The sequence below is a fragment of the Ranitomeya imitator genome, chromosome 3 (assembly GCF_032444005.1).
Source record: "Ranitomeya imitator isolate aRanImi1 chromosome 3, aRanImi1.pri, whole genome shotgun sequence".
Lineage (NCBI taxonomy): Eukaryota > Metazoa > Chordata > Amphibia > Anura > Dendrobatidae > Ranitomeya > Ranitomeya imitator.
Genome location: NC_091284.1, coordinates 580,937,918 through 580,952,574, shown reverse-complemented (window position 1 = coordinate 580,952,574; position 14,657 = coordinate 580,937,918). Strand labels below are relative to the sequence as shown.

The 14,657-nt window shown below is 42.4% G+C and overlaps 1 protein-coding gene across 19 annotated transcripts in view; it reads left to right on the top strand.

Annotated features, from left to right (window-relative positions):
• Positions 1-14,657, top strand: part of MBNL2 (muscleblind like splicing regulator 2) — a 257,926-nt gene that overhangs the window by 125,477 nt on the left and 117,792 nt on the right. For 17 of the 19 annotated variants that reach the window (XM_069758027.1, XM_069758032.1, XM_069758030.1 and 14 more), the window contains exon 2: positions 12,225-13,003. In XM_069758027.1, coding sequence (XP_069614128.1) covers positions 12,830-13,003 — 174 coding nt within the window. In that variant the 5' untranslated portion in view covers positions 12,225-12,829. The remainder of the gene's footprint in view (positions 1-12,224; positions 13,004-14,657) is intronic. The other 2 variants (XM_069758020.1, XM_069758019.1) reach the window with 1 other exon arrangement.

The following is a 14,657-nucleotide window of genomic DNA, read 5'->3' as shown; positions in this document are numbered from 1 at the left end:
ATCCTGTTGCCCATGTCAAAATGAAAAAATTGAGGCTAAAATACATTTTTTATGGAAAAGAAGTACTTTTTCATTTTTATGGATCAATTTGTGAAGCACCTGGGGGTTCAAAGTGCTCACTATGCATCTAGATAAGCTCCTTGGGGGGGGTCTAGTTTCCAAAATGGGGTCACTTGTTGGGGAGCTCCAATGTTTAACCCCTTTCTGCCATTAGACGTACTATTGCGTCCATGTGGGGTGGGCTTTACTTCCCAAGGACGCAATAGTACGTCATATGCGATCGGCAGCGCTCACGGGGGGAGCGCCGCCGATCGCGGCCGGGTGTCAGCTGCCTATCGCAGCTGACATCCGGCACTATGTGCCAGGAGCGGTCAAAGACCGCCCCCGGCACATTAACCCCCGGCACACCGCGATCAAAGATGATCGCGATGTGCCGGCGGTGCAGGGAAGCACCGCGCAGGGAGGGGGCTCCCTGCGGGCTTCCCTGAGCCCCCCGCAGCAACGCGATGTGATCGCGTTGCTGCGAGGGTCTTACCTCCCTCCCTCCCTGCTCCAGGCCCGGATCCAAGATGGCCGCGGATCCGGGTCCTGCAGGGAGGGAGGTGGCTTCACAGAGCCTGCTCAGAGCAGGCACTGTGAAGCAGCCTGCACTCCTATCAGATCGGTGATCTGACAGAGTGCTGTGCAAACTGTCAGATCACCGATCTGTGATGTCCCCCCCTGGGACAAAGTAAAAAAGTAAAAAAAAAAATTTTCAAATGTGTAAAAAAAAATTAAAAAAAATATTCCAAAATAATGAAAAAAAAAATAGTAATATTATTCCCATAAATACATTTCTTTATCTAAATAGAAAAAAACAAAACAATAAAAGTACACATATTTAGTATCGCCGCGTCCGTAACGGCCCGACCTATAAAACTGGCCCACTAGTTAACCCCTTCAGTAAACACCGTAAGAAAAAAAAAAAAAAAAACGAGGCAAAAACAACGCTTTATTATCATACCGCCGAACAAAAAGTGGAATAACACACGATCAAAAAGACAGATATAAATAACCATGGTACCGCTGAAAGCGTCATCTTGTCCCGCAAAAAACGAGCCGCCATACAGCATCATCAGCAAAAATATAAAAAAGTTATAGTCCTGAGAATAAAGCGATGCAAAAATAATTATTTTTTTCGTAAAATAGTTTTTATCGTATAAAAGCGCCAAAACATAAAAAAATGATATAAATGAGGTGTCGCTGTAATCGTACTGACCCGAAGAATAAAACTGCTTTATCAATTTTACCAAACGCGGAACGGTATAAACGCCTCCCCCAAAAGAAATTCATGAATAGCTGTTTTTTGGTCATTCTTCCTCACAAAAATCGGAATAAAAAGCGATCAAAAAATGTCACGTGCCTGAAAATGTTACCAATAAAAACGTCAACTCGTCCCGCAAAAAACAAGACCTCACATGACTCTGTGGACCAAAATATGGAAAAATTATAGCTCTCAAAATGTGGTAACGCAAAAAATATTTTTTGCAATAAAAAGCGTCTTTCAGTGTGTGACGGCTGCCAATCATAAAAATCCGCTAAAAAACCCGCTATAAAAGTAAATCAAACCCCCCTTCATCACCCCCTTAGTTAGGGAAAAATTAAAAAAATGTATTTATATCCATTTTCCCGTTAGGGCTAGGGTTAGGGTTAGGGTTGGGGCTAGGGTTAGGGCTAGGGTTAGGGTTAGGGTTGGGGCTACAGTTAGGGTTGGGGCTAAAGTTAGGGTTAGGGTTTAGATTACATTTACAGTTGGGAATAGGGTTGGGATTAGGGGTGTGTCAGGGTTAGGGGTGTGGTTAGGGTTACCGTTGGAATTAGGGTTAGGGATGTGTTTGGATTAGGGCTTCAGTTATAATTGGAGGGTTTCCACTGTTTAGGCACATCAGGGGCTCTCCAAACACGACATGGCATCCGATCTCAATTCCAGCCAATTCTGTGTTGAAAAAGTAAAACAGTGCTCCTTCCCTTCCGAGCTCTCCCGTGTGCCCAAACAGGGGTTTGCCCCAACATATGGGGTATCAGCGTATTCAGGACAAATAGGACAACAACTTTTGGGGTCCAATTTCTCCTGTTACCCTTGGGAAAAAACAAACTAGGGGCTAAAAAATAATTTTTGTGGGAAAAAAAAAAGATTTTTTATTTTCACGGCTCTGCGTTATAAACTGTAGTGAAACACTTGGGGGTTCAAAGTTCTCCCAACACATCTAGATGAGTTCCCTGGGGGGTCTAGTTTCCAATATGGGGTCACTTGTGGGGGGTTTCTACTGTTTAGGTACATTAGGGGCTCTGCAAACGCAATGTGACGCCTGCAGACTATTCCATCTAAGGCTGCATTCCAAATGGCACTCCTTCCCTTCCGAGCCCTCCCATGCGCCCAAACGGTGGTTCCCTCCACATATGGGGTATCAGCGTACTCAGGACAAATTGGACAACAACTTTTGGGGTCGAATTTCTCCTCTTACCCTCGGGAAAATACAAAACTGGGGGCTAAAAAATAATTTTTGTGGGAAAAAATTTTTGTTTTATTTTTACGGCTCTGCATTATAAACTTCTGTGAAGCCCTTGGTGGATCAAAGCGCTCACCACACATCTAGATAAGTTCCTTAGGGGGTCTACTTTCCAAAATGGTGTCACTTGTGGGGGGTTTCTACTGTTTAGGTACATTAGGGGCTCTGCAAACGCAATGTGACACCTGCAGACCATTCCATCTAAGTCTGCATTCCAAATGGAGCTCCTTCCCTTCCGAGCCCTCCCATGCGCCCAAACAGTGGTTCCCCCCCACTTATGGGGTATCAGCGCACTCACGACAAATTGGACAACAAATTTTGGGGTCCAATTTCTCCTGTTACCCTCGGGAAAATACAAAACTGGGGGCTAAAAAATAATTTTTGTGGGAAAAAATGTTTCTTTTATTTTTACGGCTCTGCATTATAAACTTCTGTGAAGCCCTTGGTGGGTCAAAGCGCTCACCACACATCTAGATAAGTTCCTTAGGGGGTCTACTTTCCAAAATGGTGTCACTTGTGGGGGGTTTCAATGTTTAGGCACATCAGTGGCTCTCCAAACGCAACATGGCGTCCCATCTCAATTCCTGTCAATTTTGCATTGAAAAGTCAAACGGCGCTCCTTCCCTTCCAAGCTCTCCCATGCGCCCAAACAGTGGTTTACCCCCACATATGGGGTATCAGCGTACTCAGGACAAATTGTACAACAACTTTTGGGGTCCAATTTCTTCTCTTATCCTTGGGAAAATAAAAAATTGGGGGCGAAAAGATAATTTTTGTGAAAAAATATGATTTTTTATTTTTACGGTTCTGCATTATAAAGTTCTGTGAAGCACTTGGTGGGTCAAAGTGCTCACCACACCTCTAGATAAGTTCCTTAGGGGGGTCTACTTTCCAAAATGTTGTCACTTGTGGGGGGTTTCAATGTTTAGGCACATCAGGGGCTCTCCAAACGCAACATGGTGTCCCATCTCGATTCCAGTCAATTTTGCATTGAAAAGTCAAATGGCGCTCCTTCGCTTCCGAGCTCTGTCATGCGCCCAAACAGTGGTTTACCCCCACATATGGGGTATCGGTGTACTCAGGACAAATTGTACAACAACTTTTGCGGTCCATTTTCTCCTGTTACCCTTGGTAAAATAAAACAAATTGGAGCTGAATTAAATTTTTTGTGAAAAAAAGTTAAATGTTCATTTTTATTTAAACATTCCAAAAATTCCTGTGAAGCACCAGAAGGGTTAATAAACTTCTTGAATATGGTTTTGAGCACCATGAGGGGTGCAGTTTTTAAAATGGTGTCACATTGGTTATTTTCTATCATATAGACCCCTCAAAATGACTTCAAATGAGATGTGGACCCTAAAAAAAAAATGGTGTTGTAAAAATGAGAAATTGCTGGTCAACTTTTAACCCTTATAACTCCCTAACAAAAAAAATTTTTCGTTCCAAAATTGTGCTGATGTAAAGTAAACATGTGGGAAATGTTACTTATTAAGTATTTTGTGGGACATATATCTGTGATTTAATTGCATAAAAATTCAAAGTTGGAAAATTGCAAAATTTTCATAATTTTCGCCAAATTTCCGTTTTTTTCACAAATAAACGCAAGTACTATCAAAGAATTTTTACCATTGTCATGAAGTACAATATGTCACGAGAAAACAGTGTCAGAATCACTGGAATCCATTGAAGCGTTCCAGAGTTATAACCTCATAAAGGGACAGTGGTCAGAATTGTAAAAATTGGCCCGGCCATTAACGTGCAAACCACCCTTGGGGGTAAAGGGGTTAAGCACACAGGGGCTCTCCAAACGCGACATGGTGTCTGCGAAAGATTGGAGCCAATTTTTCATTGAAAAAGTCAAATGGCGCTCCTTCCCTTCCGAGCCCCGTTGTGCGCCCAAATAGTGGTTCCCCTCCTCATATGGGGTATCGGCGTTCTCAGGACAAATTGTAGAATAACTTTTGAGGTCCAGTTTCTCCTTTTACCCTTGGGAAAATAAAAAAATTGTTGCTAAAAGATAATTTTTGTGAGTAAAAAGTTAAATGTTAATTTTTTCCTTCCATGTTGCTTCTGCTGCTGTGAAGCACCTGAAGGGTTAATAAACTTCTTGAATGTGGTTTTGAACACCTTGAGGGGTGCAGTTTTTTAGAATGGTGCCACTTTTGGGTATTTTCAGCCATATAGACCCCTCAAACTGACTTCAAATGTGAGGTGGTCCCTAAAAAAAATGGTTTTGTAAATTTCGTTTTAAAAATGAGAAATCGCTGGTCAAATTTTAACCCTTATAACTTCCTAGCAAAAAAAAAAATTTGTTTCCAAAATTGTGCTGATGTAAAGTAGACATGTGGGTAATGTTATTTATTAACTGTTTTGTGTCACATAACTCTCTCGTTTAACAGAATAAAAATTCAAAATTTGAAAATTGCAAAATCTTTTCAAAATTTCCATTTTTTTCACAAATAAGTGCAAAAATTATCGATCTAAATTTACCACTATCATGAAGCCCAATATGTCACGAAAAAACGTTCTCAGAACCGCTAGGATCCGTTGAAGCGTTCCTGAATTATTACCTCATAAAGGGACACTGGTCAGAATTGCAGAAAACGGCCAGGTCATTAAGGTGAAAATAGGCTGGGTCATGAAGGGGTTAAGCAAGTCGTATACTACCGGTTACATTACCGCCCGCACCTGACCTCAGCATCGGAGACCACCCACAGGGCGCAGTCACATAGAGTGACTGTACATTTAAGGGTCACTTCCATCTTTCTGTCTGTCTTTCTGTCTGTCTTTCTGTCACGGATATTCATTGGTCGCGGCCTCTGTCTGTCATGGAAATCCAAGTCGCTGATTGGTCGCGGCAAAACAGCCGCGACCAATCAGTGACGGGCACAGTCCGAAAGAAAATGGCCGCTCCTTACTTCCCGCAGTCAGTGCCCGGCGCCCGCATACTCCCCTCCAGTCACCGCTCACACAGGGTTAATCCGGCGGTAACGGACCACGTTATGCCGCGAGTAACGCACTCCGTAACCGCTGCTATTAACCCTGTGTGTCCCCAACTTTTTACTATTGATGCTGCCTGTGCGGCATCAATAGTAAAAAAAAATGTAATGTTAAAAATAATTTAAAAAAAACAAACCTGCTATTCTCACCCTCCGTAGTCCGCCGAGCCGCACGCGTCTGCCGCCATCTTCCGTTCCCGGTGATGCATTGCGAAATTACCCAGAAGACTTAGCGGTATCGCAAGACCGCTAAGTCATCTGGGTAATTTTGTAATGCATCCTGGGAACGGAAGATGGCAGCAGCCGCGCGCGTATAGCCAGAGCTTCGCTGGATCCCAGGGGTGAGTATATAACTATTTTTTATTTTAACAGGGATACGGTGCCCACACTGCTGTATAGTACGTGGGCTGTGTTAGATACCATGTGGCTGTTATATACTACATAGGCAGTGTTATATACTTACCTACACGCACCCTCCGATCCTCACAAGATCTCCTTCTCTACTCCCCTCTTATCTCCTCTTCCCACAATCGTATACAAGAATTCTCTTGCGCATCACCCCTACTCTGGAACCCTCTACCACAACACATCAGACTCTCGCCTACCATTGAAATCTTCAAAAAGAACCTGAAGACCCACCTCTTCCGACAAGCCTACAACCTGCAGTAACCACCGATCGACCAAACCGCTGCATGACCAGCTCTATCCTCACCTACTGTATTCTCACCCATTCCTTGTAGATTGTGAGCCTTCGCGGGCAGGGTCCTCACTCCTCCTGTACCAGTTATGACTTGTATTGTAAAGCGCCATGGAATAAATGGCGCTATAACAATAAATAATAATGATATACTATGTGGGCTGTGTGATATACTCTGTGGGCTGTGCTATATACTGTGTGGGCAGTGTTATATACTACATGGCTGCTATATACTGCGTGGGCGGTGTTATATACTATGTGGCTGCTATATACTGCGTGGGCTGTGCTATATATTACGTGGCTGCTATATACTGCGTGCCCTGTGTTATATACTACATCGCCTGTGTTATATACTGCGTGGCTGCTATATACTGCGTGGGCTGTGTTATATAGTACGTGGCTATGTTATATACTGCGTGGCCACTGTTATATATTGCGTGGCCTGTATTAATGCATCGGGTATTCTACAATATGTATGTATATAGCAGCCACATAGTATATAGCACAGGCCACGTAGTATTTCTCTGCTATATACTACATGGCTCCTATATACTACGTGGCCTGTGCTATATACTATGTGGCTGCTATATACATACATAAATACATATTCTAGAATACCCGATGCGTTAGAATTGGGCCACCATCTATGGATGGAGATGTGGATCCCCAAAATGGCACACATATATGAATTCACGTGTGCCGTGTGAACGAGGTCTAATACAGAGGAGATGACACACAGGTATATACTATATACAGGAGGAGATGACTTACAGGTATATACTATAATACAGGGGAGATGACACACAGGTATATACTATATACAGGGGAGATGACACACCGGTATATACTATATACAGGAGGAGATGAGACACGTACATACTATATACAGGGGAGATGACACACAGGTATATACTATATACAGGGGAGATGACATACAGGTATATACTATATACAGGAGATGACACACAGGTATATACTATATACAGGAGGAGCTGACACACAGGTATATACTATATACAGGAGGAGATGACATGCAGGTACATACTATATACAGGAGGAGATGACACACAGGTATCTATATATAATTGTCTAAGGGTTTTTCCGTCTGTCCTGAAAATCCCGGCTCTCTGATTGGTCAGAGACCGACACATCGGGTATTCTAGAATATGCATGTCCCCGTAGTATATGGACAATGATGATTCCAGAATTCGCGGCACACTGTGCCCGTTGCTGATTGGTCGAGGCAACCTTTATGACATCATCGTCGCCATGGCAACCATTATGACATCATCGTCGCTGTGCCAGGCCTCGACCAATCAGCAACGGGCACAGCGACGATGATGTCATAAAGGACGTAGACATCTCACGTTTCTGATTCAGCGACGGGCACAGTATCGACGTAGATGTCATAATGGTTGCCATGGCGACGATGATGTCATAAAGGTTGCCTCGACCAATCAGCGACGGGCACAGTCTGCCGCGAATTCTGGAATCATCATTGTCCATATACTACGGGGACATGCATATTCTAGAATACCCGATGCGTTAGAATCGGGCCACAATCTTGTATACTATATACAGGGGAGATGACATACAGGTATACACTGAGGCGAAAATGAGAGGTGTGAGGTGAAAATGAGAGGAGTGAGGGGAAAATGAGAGAAGTGAGGGGGAAAATGAGAGAAGTGAGGGGGAAAATGAGAGGCATGATGGAAAAATGAGAGATGTGAGGGGCAAAATGAGACAAGTGAGGGGGAAAATGAGAAGTGAGGGGGAAAATGAGAGGTGTGAGAGAAAATGAGAGGCGTAATGGGAAAATGAGAGCTATGAGGGGGAAAATGAGAAATGTGAGGGGGAAAATGAGAGAAGTGAGGTTTTATAACTAACCACAGTTAGTTACTCTGCTCGGACAATGCTGGGCTCTTCAGCTAGTTCTATCAATATTATCCATGCACTGCCTAAAAATTCCGTGCAATATTCACATGGAATAATCAGCAAAACTATAGCTATGCAAAATCCTTGAAATCCAAAGCAAAACCCGCAACAAATATGGATGTAACTACTACTGATTTGTTGCCCATTTTTCCGCTGATTTGCAGCAGAGTATTTTCTCCAACTCCCTGTGTGAACATACTTAGATTTATGAATGGTAACATTTTTAAAAAGTCTGCGCATCTCCAGGACTGTGGTATAAGTTATGACCAAAATTACCACCCCTCTATTAATTTAATATGGAGGAAATTTTAAGAAATATCCTGTGACATTACATACATTTGTGGCAAAGCTTACTCCAAAAAATTACACAAAATAAATGCAAACTTCATACATGTGGGTCAATGTCTTCCTGGCCAGTTTGAAGGTATAGATTTAAAGCGGACCTGTCTGCTGGCCAACAATGGCTAGTTTCTGGTCTTATTTTACTCGCGGTGCTCCCCTAAGTAGCCATTTTTTTTTAAACCTACCATACAGTTCCAGAAATGTAGGCCTTTTTAGTGCAAATTTTATGATCTTTACCAAAGGAGCGAGCACTGCAGATCAGCCTGAAGACATTGCTAGGAGCACTGCCTCTTTGGCGAAGAAAATAATACATAGATAGCACGGAATAAAAATATCTCTGGAACTATATGGTGGATTAGGAAAAAAATATATAATTATATACAGAATAATCAGGAAAGCATCATGACTAAAATAAGGGCAGAACCTGGCCATTTTTTGCCTAGAGACAGGTTCTCTTTTAAATAATGTCCTTAATAGAGCTTAACGCGCTACTTTGTAAGTCAAAGTACAGAAGTGGCAGTCATTGTTGCTAAGCAACAAGTGAGACATCTTTCCCTGGCATGCTAGAAAGATATAGAGGCTAGAAGTGTTGTCATGAGGATGTAGGAGTACCACAACTACAAAATCTAAGGCTCTGAAATCAAGTTCAGAACGTCAGTGAAAAAGTAAGTCATTAAGAAACTTTCTCCGTGCAGACCTCCCTGGGGTGTATTTTTCTGTAAATGCTGTTTGCACACCCCACGTACAGCACATGGCTGTAGAACCAGTGTCTGTTTTAGGCTTTTACTTGTTTACTTGGCCTCCCCGCTAAATAGTTGTCCATGTATGGCTAGGTGCCTCCGCGGCTGGCAGGCAATAAATCACGGTGGTCATAGATAGTTGGCATAAACCACTGTCTCACACTTCATGAACACAAATGACAACCAGTGCCCACCATTTCCTCTCTTCCATCAGCTCTTCCTGTAAATGTCTCGTTACAGTGTTTCTAGGCTAAAAAATATTTCTTTCAATAATAAAAAGGGCTAGCGTGTCTATATATGTGGACGACGAGGTCTAGCAATTATAATGTTCTCATCCAGCTAATATAATAATCCTAAACCCACATTTTATATCAAACACTTTACTATGGTTTATTCTGAAAATTTGCAGTGAATATGTGTTATCCAGGTCCGACTGTGTGTCTAATACTTTGGTCTGACACCAACATGTAGCCATAATGGGATGTAGATGGGTTATAAAATCAAATACGGTAGTTTCAATCTTTTCTGGCATCTTTTTACATGACTTTTTCAGGCTATTATTTAAACAGTGTTATTTTAGGTGTTTTAGCAGTTTTTGAAGTTCTGTTGAACAGCCAACTAGAGATGAGCGAATATTTCAATATTCAGTTTGGATTATGATCGCAATATTCGCCGAACATAGCCAAACGCCATTGGAGTCAATGGGAGTACAGATGAGCGAATATGTTCGAAAACAATTGTCAAACATAAATTCAGCACAAATATGGCAAATTCAGCAATTGTTTTACAAACATATTCACTCATCTTTATAGCCTACAAAGAAAAACGCCTGAATAAAACTATGTACCTTCTGTTGCTGATTCAAAGAAAATGCAACTATTTCCAAAATTCATTAATTACGGTAAATATTAGCTTATATATACTGTGATTAGGTCACCAGTGTATATTAGAGTCTGTGGCAGAGGTTAGCCCCCTTTTGTAAATCAGGAGCCACCTTCAGTTGTTATAACCAGCCCTACTAAGAGTAGACATGTATAAAAGGGTTATTCTCAAAACAGTAAGTCATCCACTACCATAGCATAGGTAATAGAGGCTAATTTACGGATCGCTGGGTGTCCGACTGAAGGGACCCCCAGTGATCCCAGTGGATTTTTCCGGACTGATTTTGGTAAATCCGCAGGTAAACCGCACTTCTGCGGATTTATTCTGCAGCATGTGCAATGCGGATTTTGTTTTCCATAAGTTTACATGGTAATTACGTGGTTGGAAGAGGCTGTCTCTTTCCATAGGAGTATTATGTAGGAAGTCTGGGGTGTAACATAGTAACATAGTAACATAGTTAGTAAGGCCGAAAAAAGACATTTGTCCATCCAGTTCAACCTATATTCCATCATAATAAATCCCCAGATCTACGTCCTTCTACAGAACCTAATTGTATGATACAATATTGTTCTGCTCCAGGAAGACATCCAGGCCTCTCTTGAACCCCTCGACTGAGTTCGCCATCACCACCTCCTCAGGCAAGCAATTCCAGATTCTCACTGCCCTAACAGTAAAGAATCCTCTTCTATGTTGGTGGAAAAACCTCTCCTCCAGACGCAAAGAATGCCCCCTTGTGCCCGTCACCTTCCTTGGTATAAACAGATCCTCAGCGAGATATTTGTATTGTCCCCTTATATACTTATACATGGTTATTAGATCGCCCCTCAGTCGTCTTTTTTCTAGACTAAATAATCCTAATTTCGCTAATCTATCTGGGTATTGTAGTTCTCCCATCCCCTTTATTAATTTTGTTGCCCTCCTTTGTACTCTCTCTAGTTCCATTATATCCTTCCTGAGCACCGGTGCCCAAAACTGGACACAGTACTCCATGTGCGGTCTAACTAGGGATTTGTACAGAGGCAGTATAATGCTCTCATCATGTGTATCCAGACCTCTTTTAATGCACCCCATGATCCTGTTTGCCTTGGCAGCTGCTGCCTGGCACTGGCTGCTCCAGGTAAGTTTATCATTAAGTAGGATCCCCAAGTCCTTCTCCCTGTCAGATTTACCCAGTGGTTTCCCATTCAGTGTGTAATGGTGACATTGATTCCTTCTTCCCATGTGTATAACCTTACATTTATCATTGTTAAACCTCATCTGCCACCTTTCAGCCCAAGTTTCCAACTTATCCAGATCCATCTGTAGCAGAATACTATCTTCTCTTGTATTAACTGCTTTACATACTTTTGTATCATCTGCAAATATCGATATTTTACTGTGTAAATCTTCTACCAGATCATTAATGAATATGTTGAAGAGAACAGGTCCCAATACCGACCCCTGCGGTACCCCACTGGTGACAGCGACCCAGTTAGAGACTATACCATTTATAACCACCCTCTGCTTTTCTACTTTACTGAGATATTACAAAGAGTCTTCTTAAACATGTCCTTACCTGCTTGTGAATGTTATTGTGGGATAGTTAATTGGAAATATAGCATGGTTTTCTATCCCTTGACAACGTTATGGTGGTTAACATAAATCAAGGAATATTGGCAACCCAAGCGGTTCTTATGTCCAGAAAATATAATCTCTCAGACTAAAATCTGCTATTAATTGGAAATGGGAGTCTTAATAAATTGGTTAGGAGGCTAAGCACATTAGAGTGAATTGTTTTGGAAGTGGCTTGTCTAATTATTGTGTCTGCAGCATTCATCCATTCCTGAGTCACTCCCATGTGCTGGATAGATGCCTAGAATATTACCGCAGTCTGTCCTCTGATTGGTTCTTCTCTGTCGGGCAGGTCTTCTCCGGGAAGGCTGACGGTTTATCATGATCAGAACAGAGGCTTGTATTATGCGGGTAGTTTGTGACACTTCCTCCTAGGATAGGTGGGGTTAGTCTTTGATCTGAGTTTTGTTATTAGCCCTCCTTTTTGTTATTACTAAACTTGTCTATGTTCTGTTTTTTTTTCTTTTAGGCTTACTGCTTATTTGGAAAGTGCCTTTTTTCCAAAGCCACTTCTGCCAATAAGTGCAACAGCGGACATATATTACATGCCAAACACCCAAAAGCCTGCCCTGAAGTCTATCTGAAGATACCTTGTATGATTCTGTCTTGTTGCCAATGACTTATCGAGAAGTGGACTGAATATCTGCAGCCTACAAGGACATAGGCTGTGCCCAGTGAAAACTGCGGATACCCAAAAAGGCCATCATCATACTGAAGAGTGACCACGGGAGGACCATATTCCATACAGGACCGCCGTTAGTACTTTATGGAAAGCAGCCACCAGCTAGGCATTAATCCCACCCTGATATTTCCATCTGAAGCGGTCTCAGAGTATGTTGTCTTCTCAGCCAAATTTGCTTAAGTAGTGCAATCTGATTGATGACGGACTGAATGCTGATTTATTCACTTTTCTCATGCAGCTTTGCGCATTTTGGACTCCCTTCCACAGTTCAGTCCATCTAAAGCAATTGCATTTCTATTTTACTGACGCTTGCTGAGGAAGGTTACAGGATCCATCTGACTTAAGCTTGAAAGTCACCTGGCAGACTTCAGCTTCCTTTCCACTTCTCCAGCATGGCTTTGAATGTAGCTCCAGTGAGAGACACTAAATGGCTGACCCTCGAAGTGTGCAGGCAGTTCCAGAGGGGGACATGTTCAAGATCTGACGAGGAATGCAAATTTGCACACCCGCCTAAAAGTTGTCAGGTCGAAAATGGACGTGTTATTGCCTGCTTTGATTCCCTAAAGGTAAGGGTGTGTTCCATTCTTTCACTAATTACACTGTGTATAGAGAAGTGGTAATAACGCCATGATGATAATCGCTCGGGAGAACATTTGTTCTACAGATTGTTTTAAAGATCCCTCAACAAAAAACCGGAAATTTTATTGAACATTGCAAGCCTGAAATTGAGCTTACATGTGAGACCATATTATTTAGGGCACTGGCCTTCATTAATACCTAATTCATTAATGACCTTGCCCTATCTTGGATCTCCTCATACCTTAACAACCGCATATTTAGCATTTCCTACTCCCATACTACCACTTTATCTCGCCTCCTCTCTGTTGGTGTCCTCAAGGCTCTGTCCTAGGACCCTTACTCTTCTCAATCTATACACCTGGGACAACTCATAACACTCAGATATACCTCTCTGCTCTCCAGAATCCCAGAGTGTCTATCACCATATCCTCCTTCTCCTCTCGCTTCCTCAAGCTCAGTATGGACAAATCTGAACTAATTATCTGTCCTCCATCTCGCATATCTTCCCTACCTGATCTAACTATCAAAATAAATGAAATCACACATTCCCCTGTCCCCAAAATCCACTGCCTCGGAGTAACCCTTGACTCTTCCCTGTCCCTCAAACCACACATCCAAGCTCTCACCACCTCCTGTCGCCTCCAGCTTAAAAATATTTCCTGAATCCGTCCTTTCCGCAACCATCACTCTACCAAAATGCTTGTTCATGCCCTAATCATCTCCCGCCTCGACTATTGCAACATCCTCCTTTGTGGCCTACCTTCTAACACTCTCGCACCCCTCCAGTCCATCCTTAACTCTGCTGCCTGACTAATTAATCTCTCTCCTCGCTACACTCCTGCTTTCCCTCCTTGCAAATCCATTCACTGGCTCCCAATTTCCCAGCGTATCCAGCTTAAATTACTAACACTGACCTACAAAGCCATCCATAACCTTACCTTTTTCCTCCATATATTTCCGAACTAATCACTCAATATCTTACCTCACGTAATCTCCGGTCTTCCCAAGATCTCCTCCTCTCCTCCACGCTTATTCACTCCTCACCCTATCGCCTCCAAGACTTCTCCCGAATATTCCCCATCCTCTGGAATTCTGTGCCCCAACACACCCGGTTATCCACCACATTTGGATCCTTCAAAAGAAACCTGAAAACCCACTTCTTCAAGAAAGCTTACAACCTGTAATGACCACACGGCCACCTCAACACCATTGGAGCTACTGCAACCCTCGACCTACTGTCTCCTTCCCCATAATCCTGTAGAATATAAGCCCGCAAGGGCAGGGTCCTCTTCCCTCTGTACCAGTCTGTCATTGTTAGTTTGTTTACTGTAAGTGATATTTGTATTTTGATGTAACCCCGTCTAATGTACATACAGCACCATGGAATTAATGGTGCTATATAAATAAATAATAATAATAATTAATACAGTGATGTACATGTAAGTAAAAGAGCACAGTACATTTACAGGTGACATGAAACTCCAACTATAAAAAAGTTGAGTAACTTTGCAGATGAGAAACTTTCACTGTTTTCTACTGATCATTAGTTGTAACTTGTATTACAGTCCAGTCCAGAGCTTCTGTCACAACTATCAAGGCTTTTCACATTTTCCAGAATCCCTTCGAGATTAGAGGTTTGGC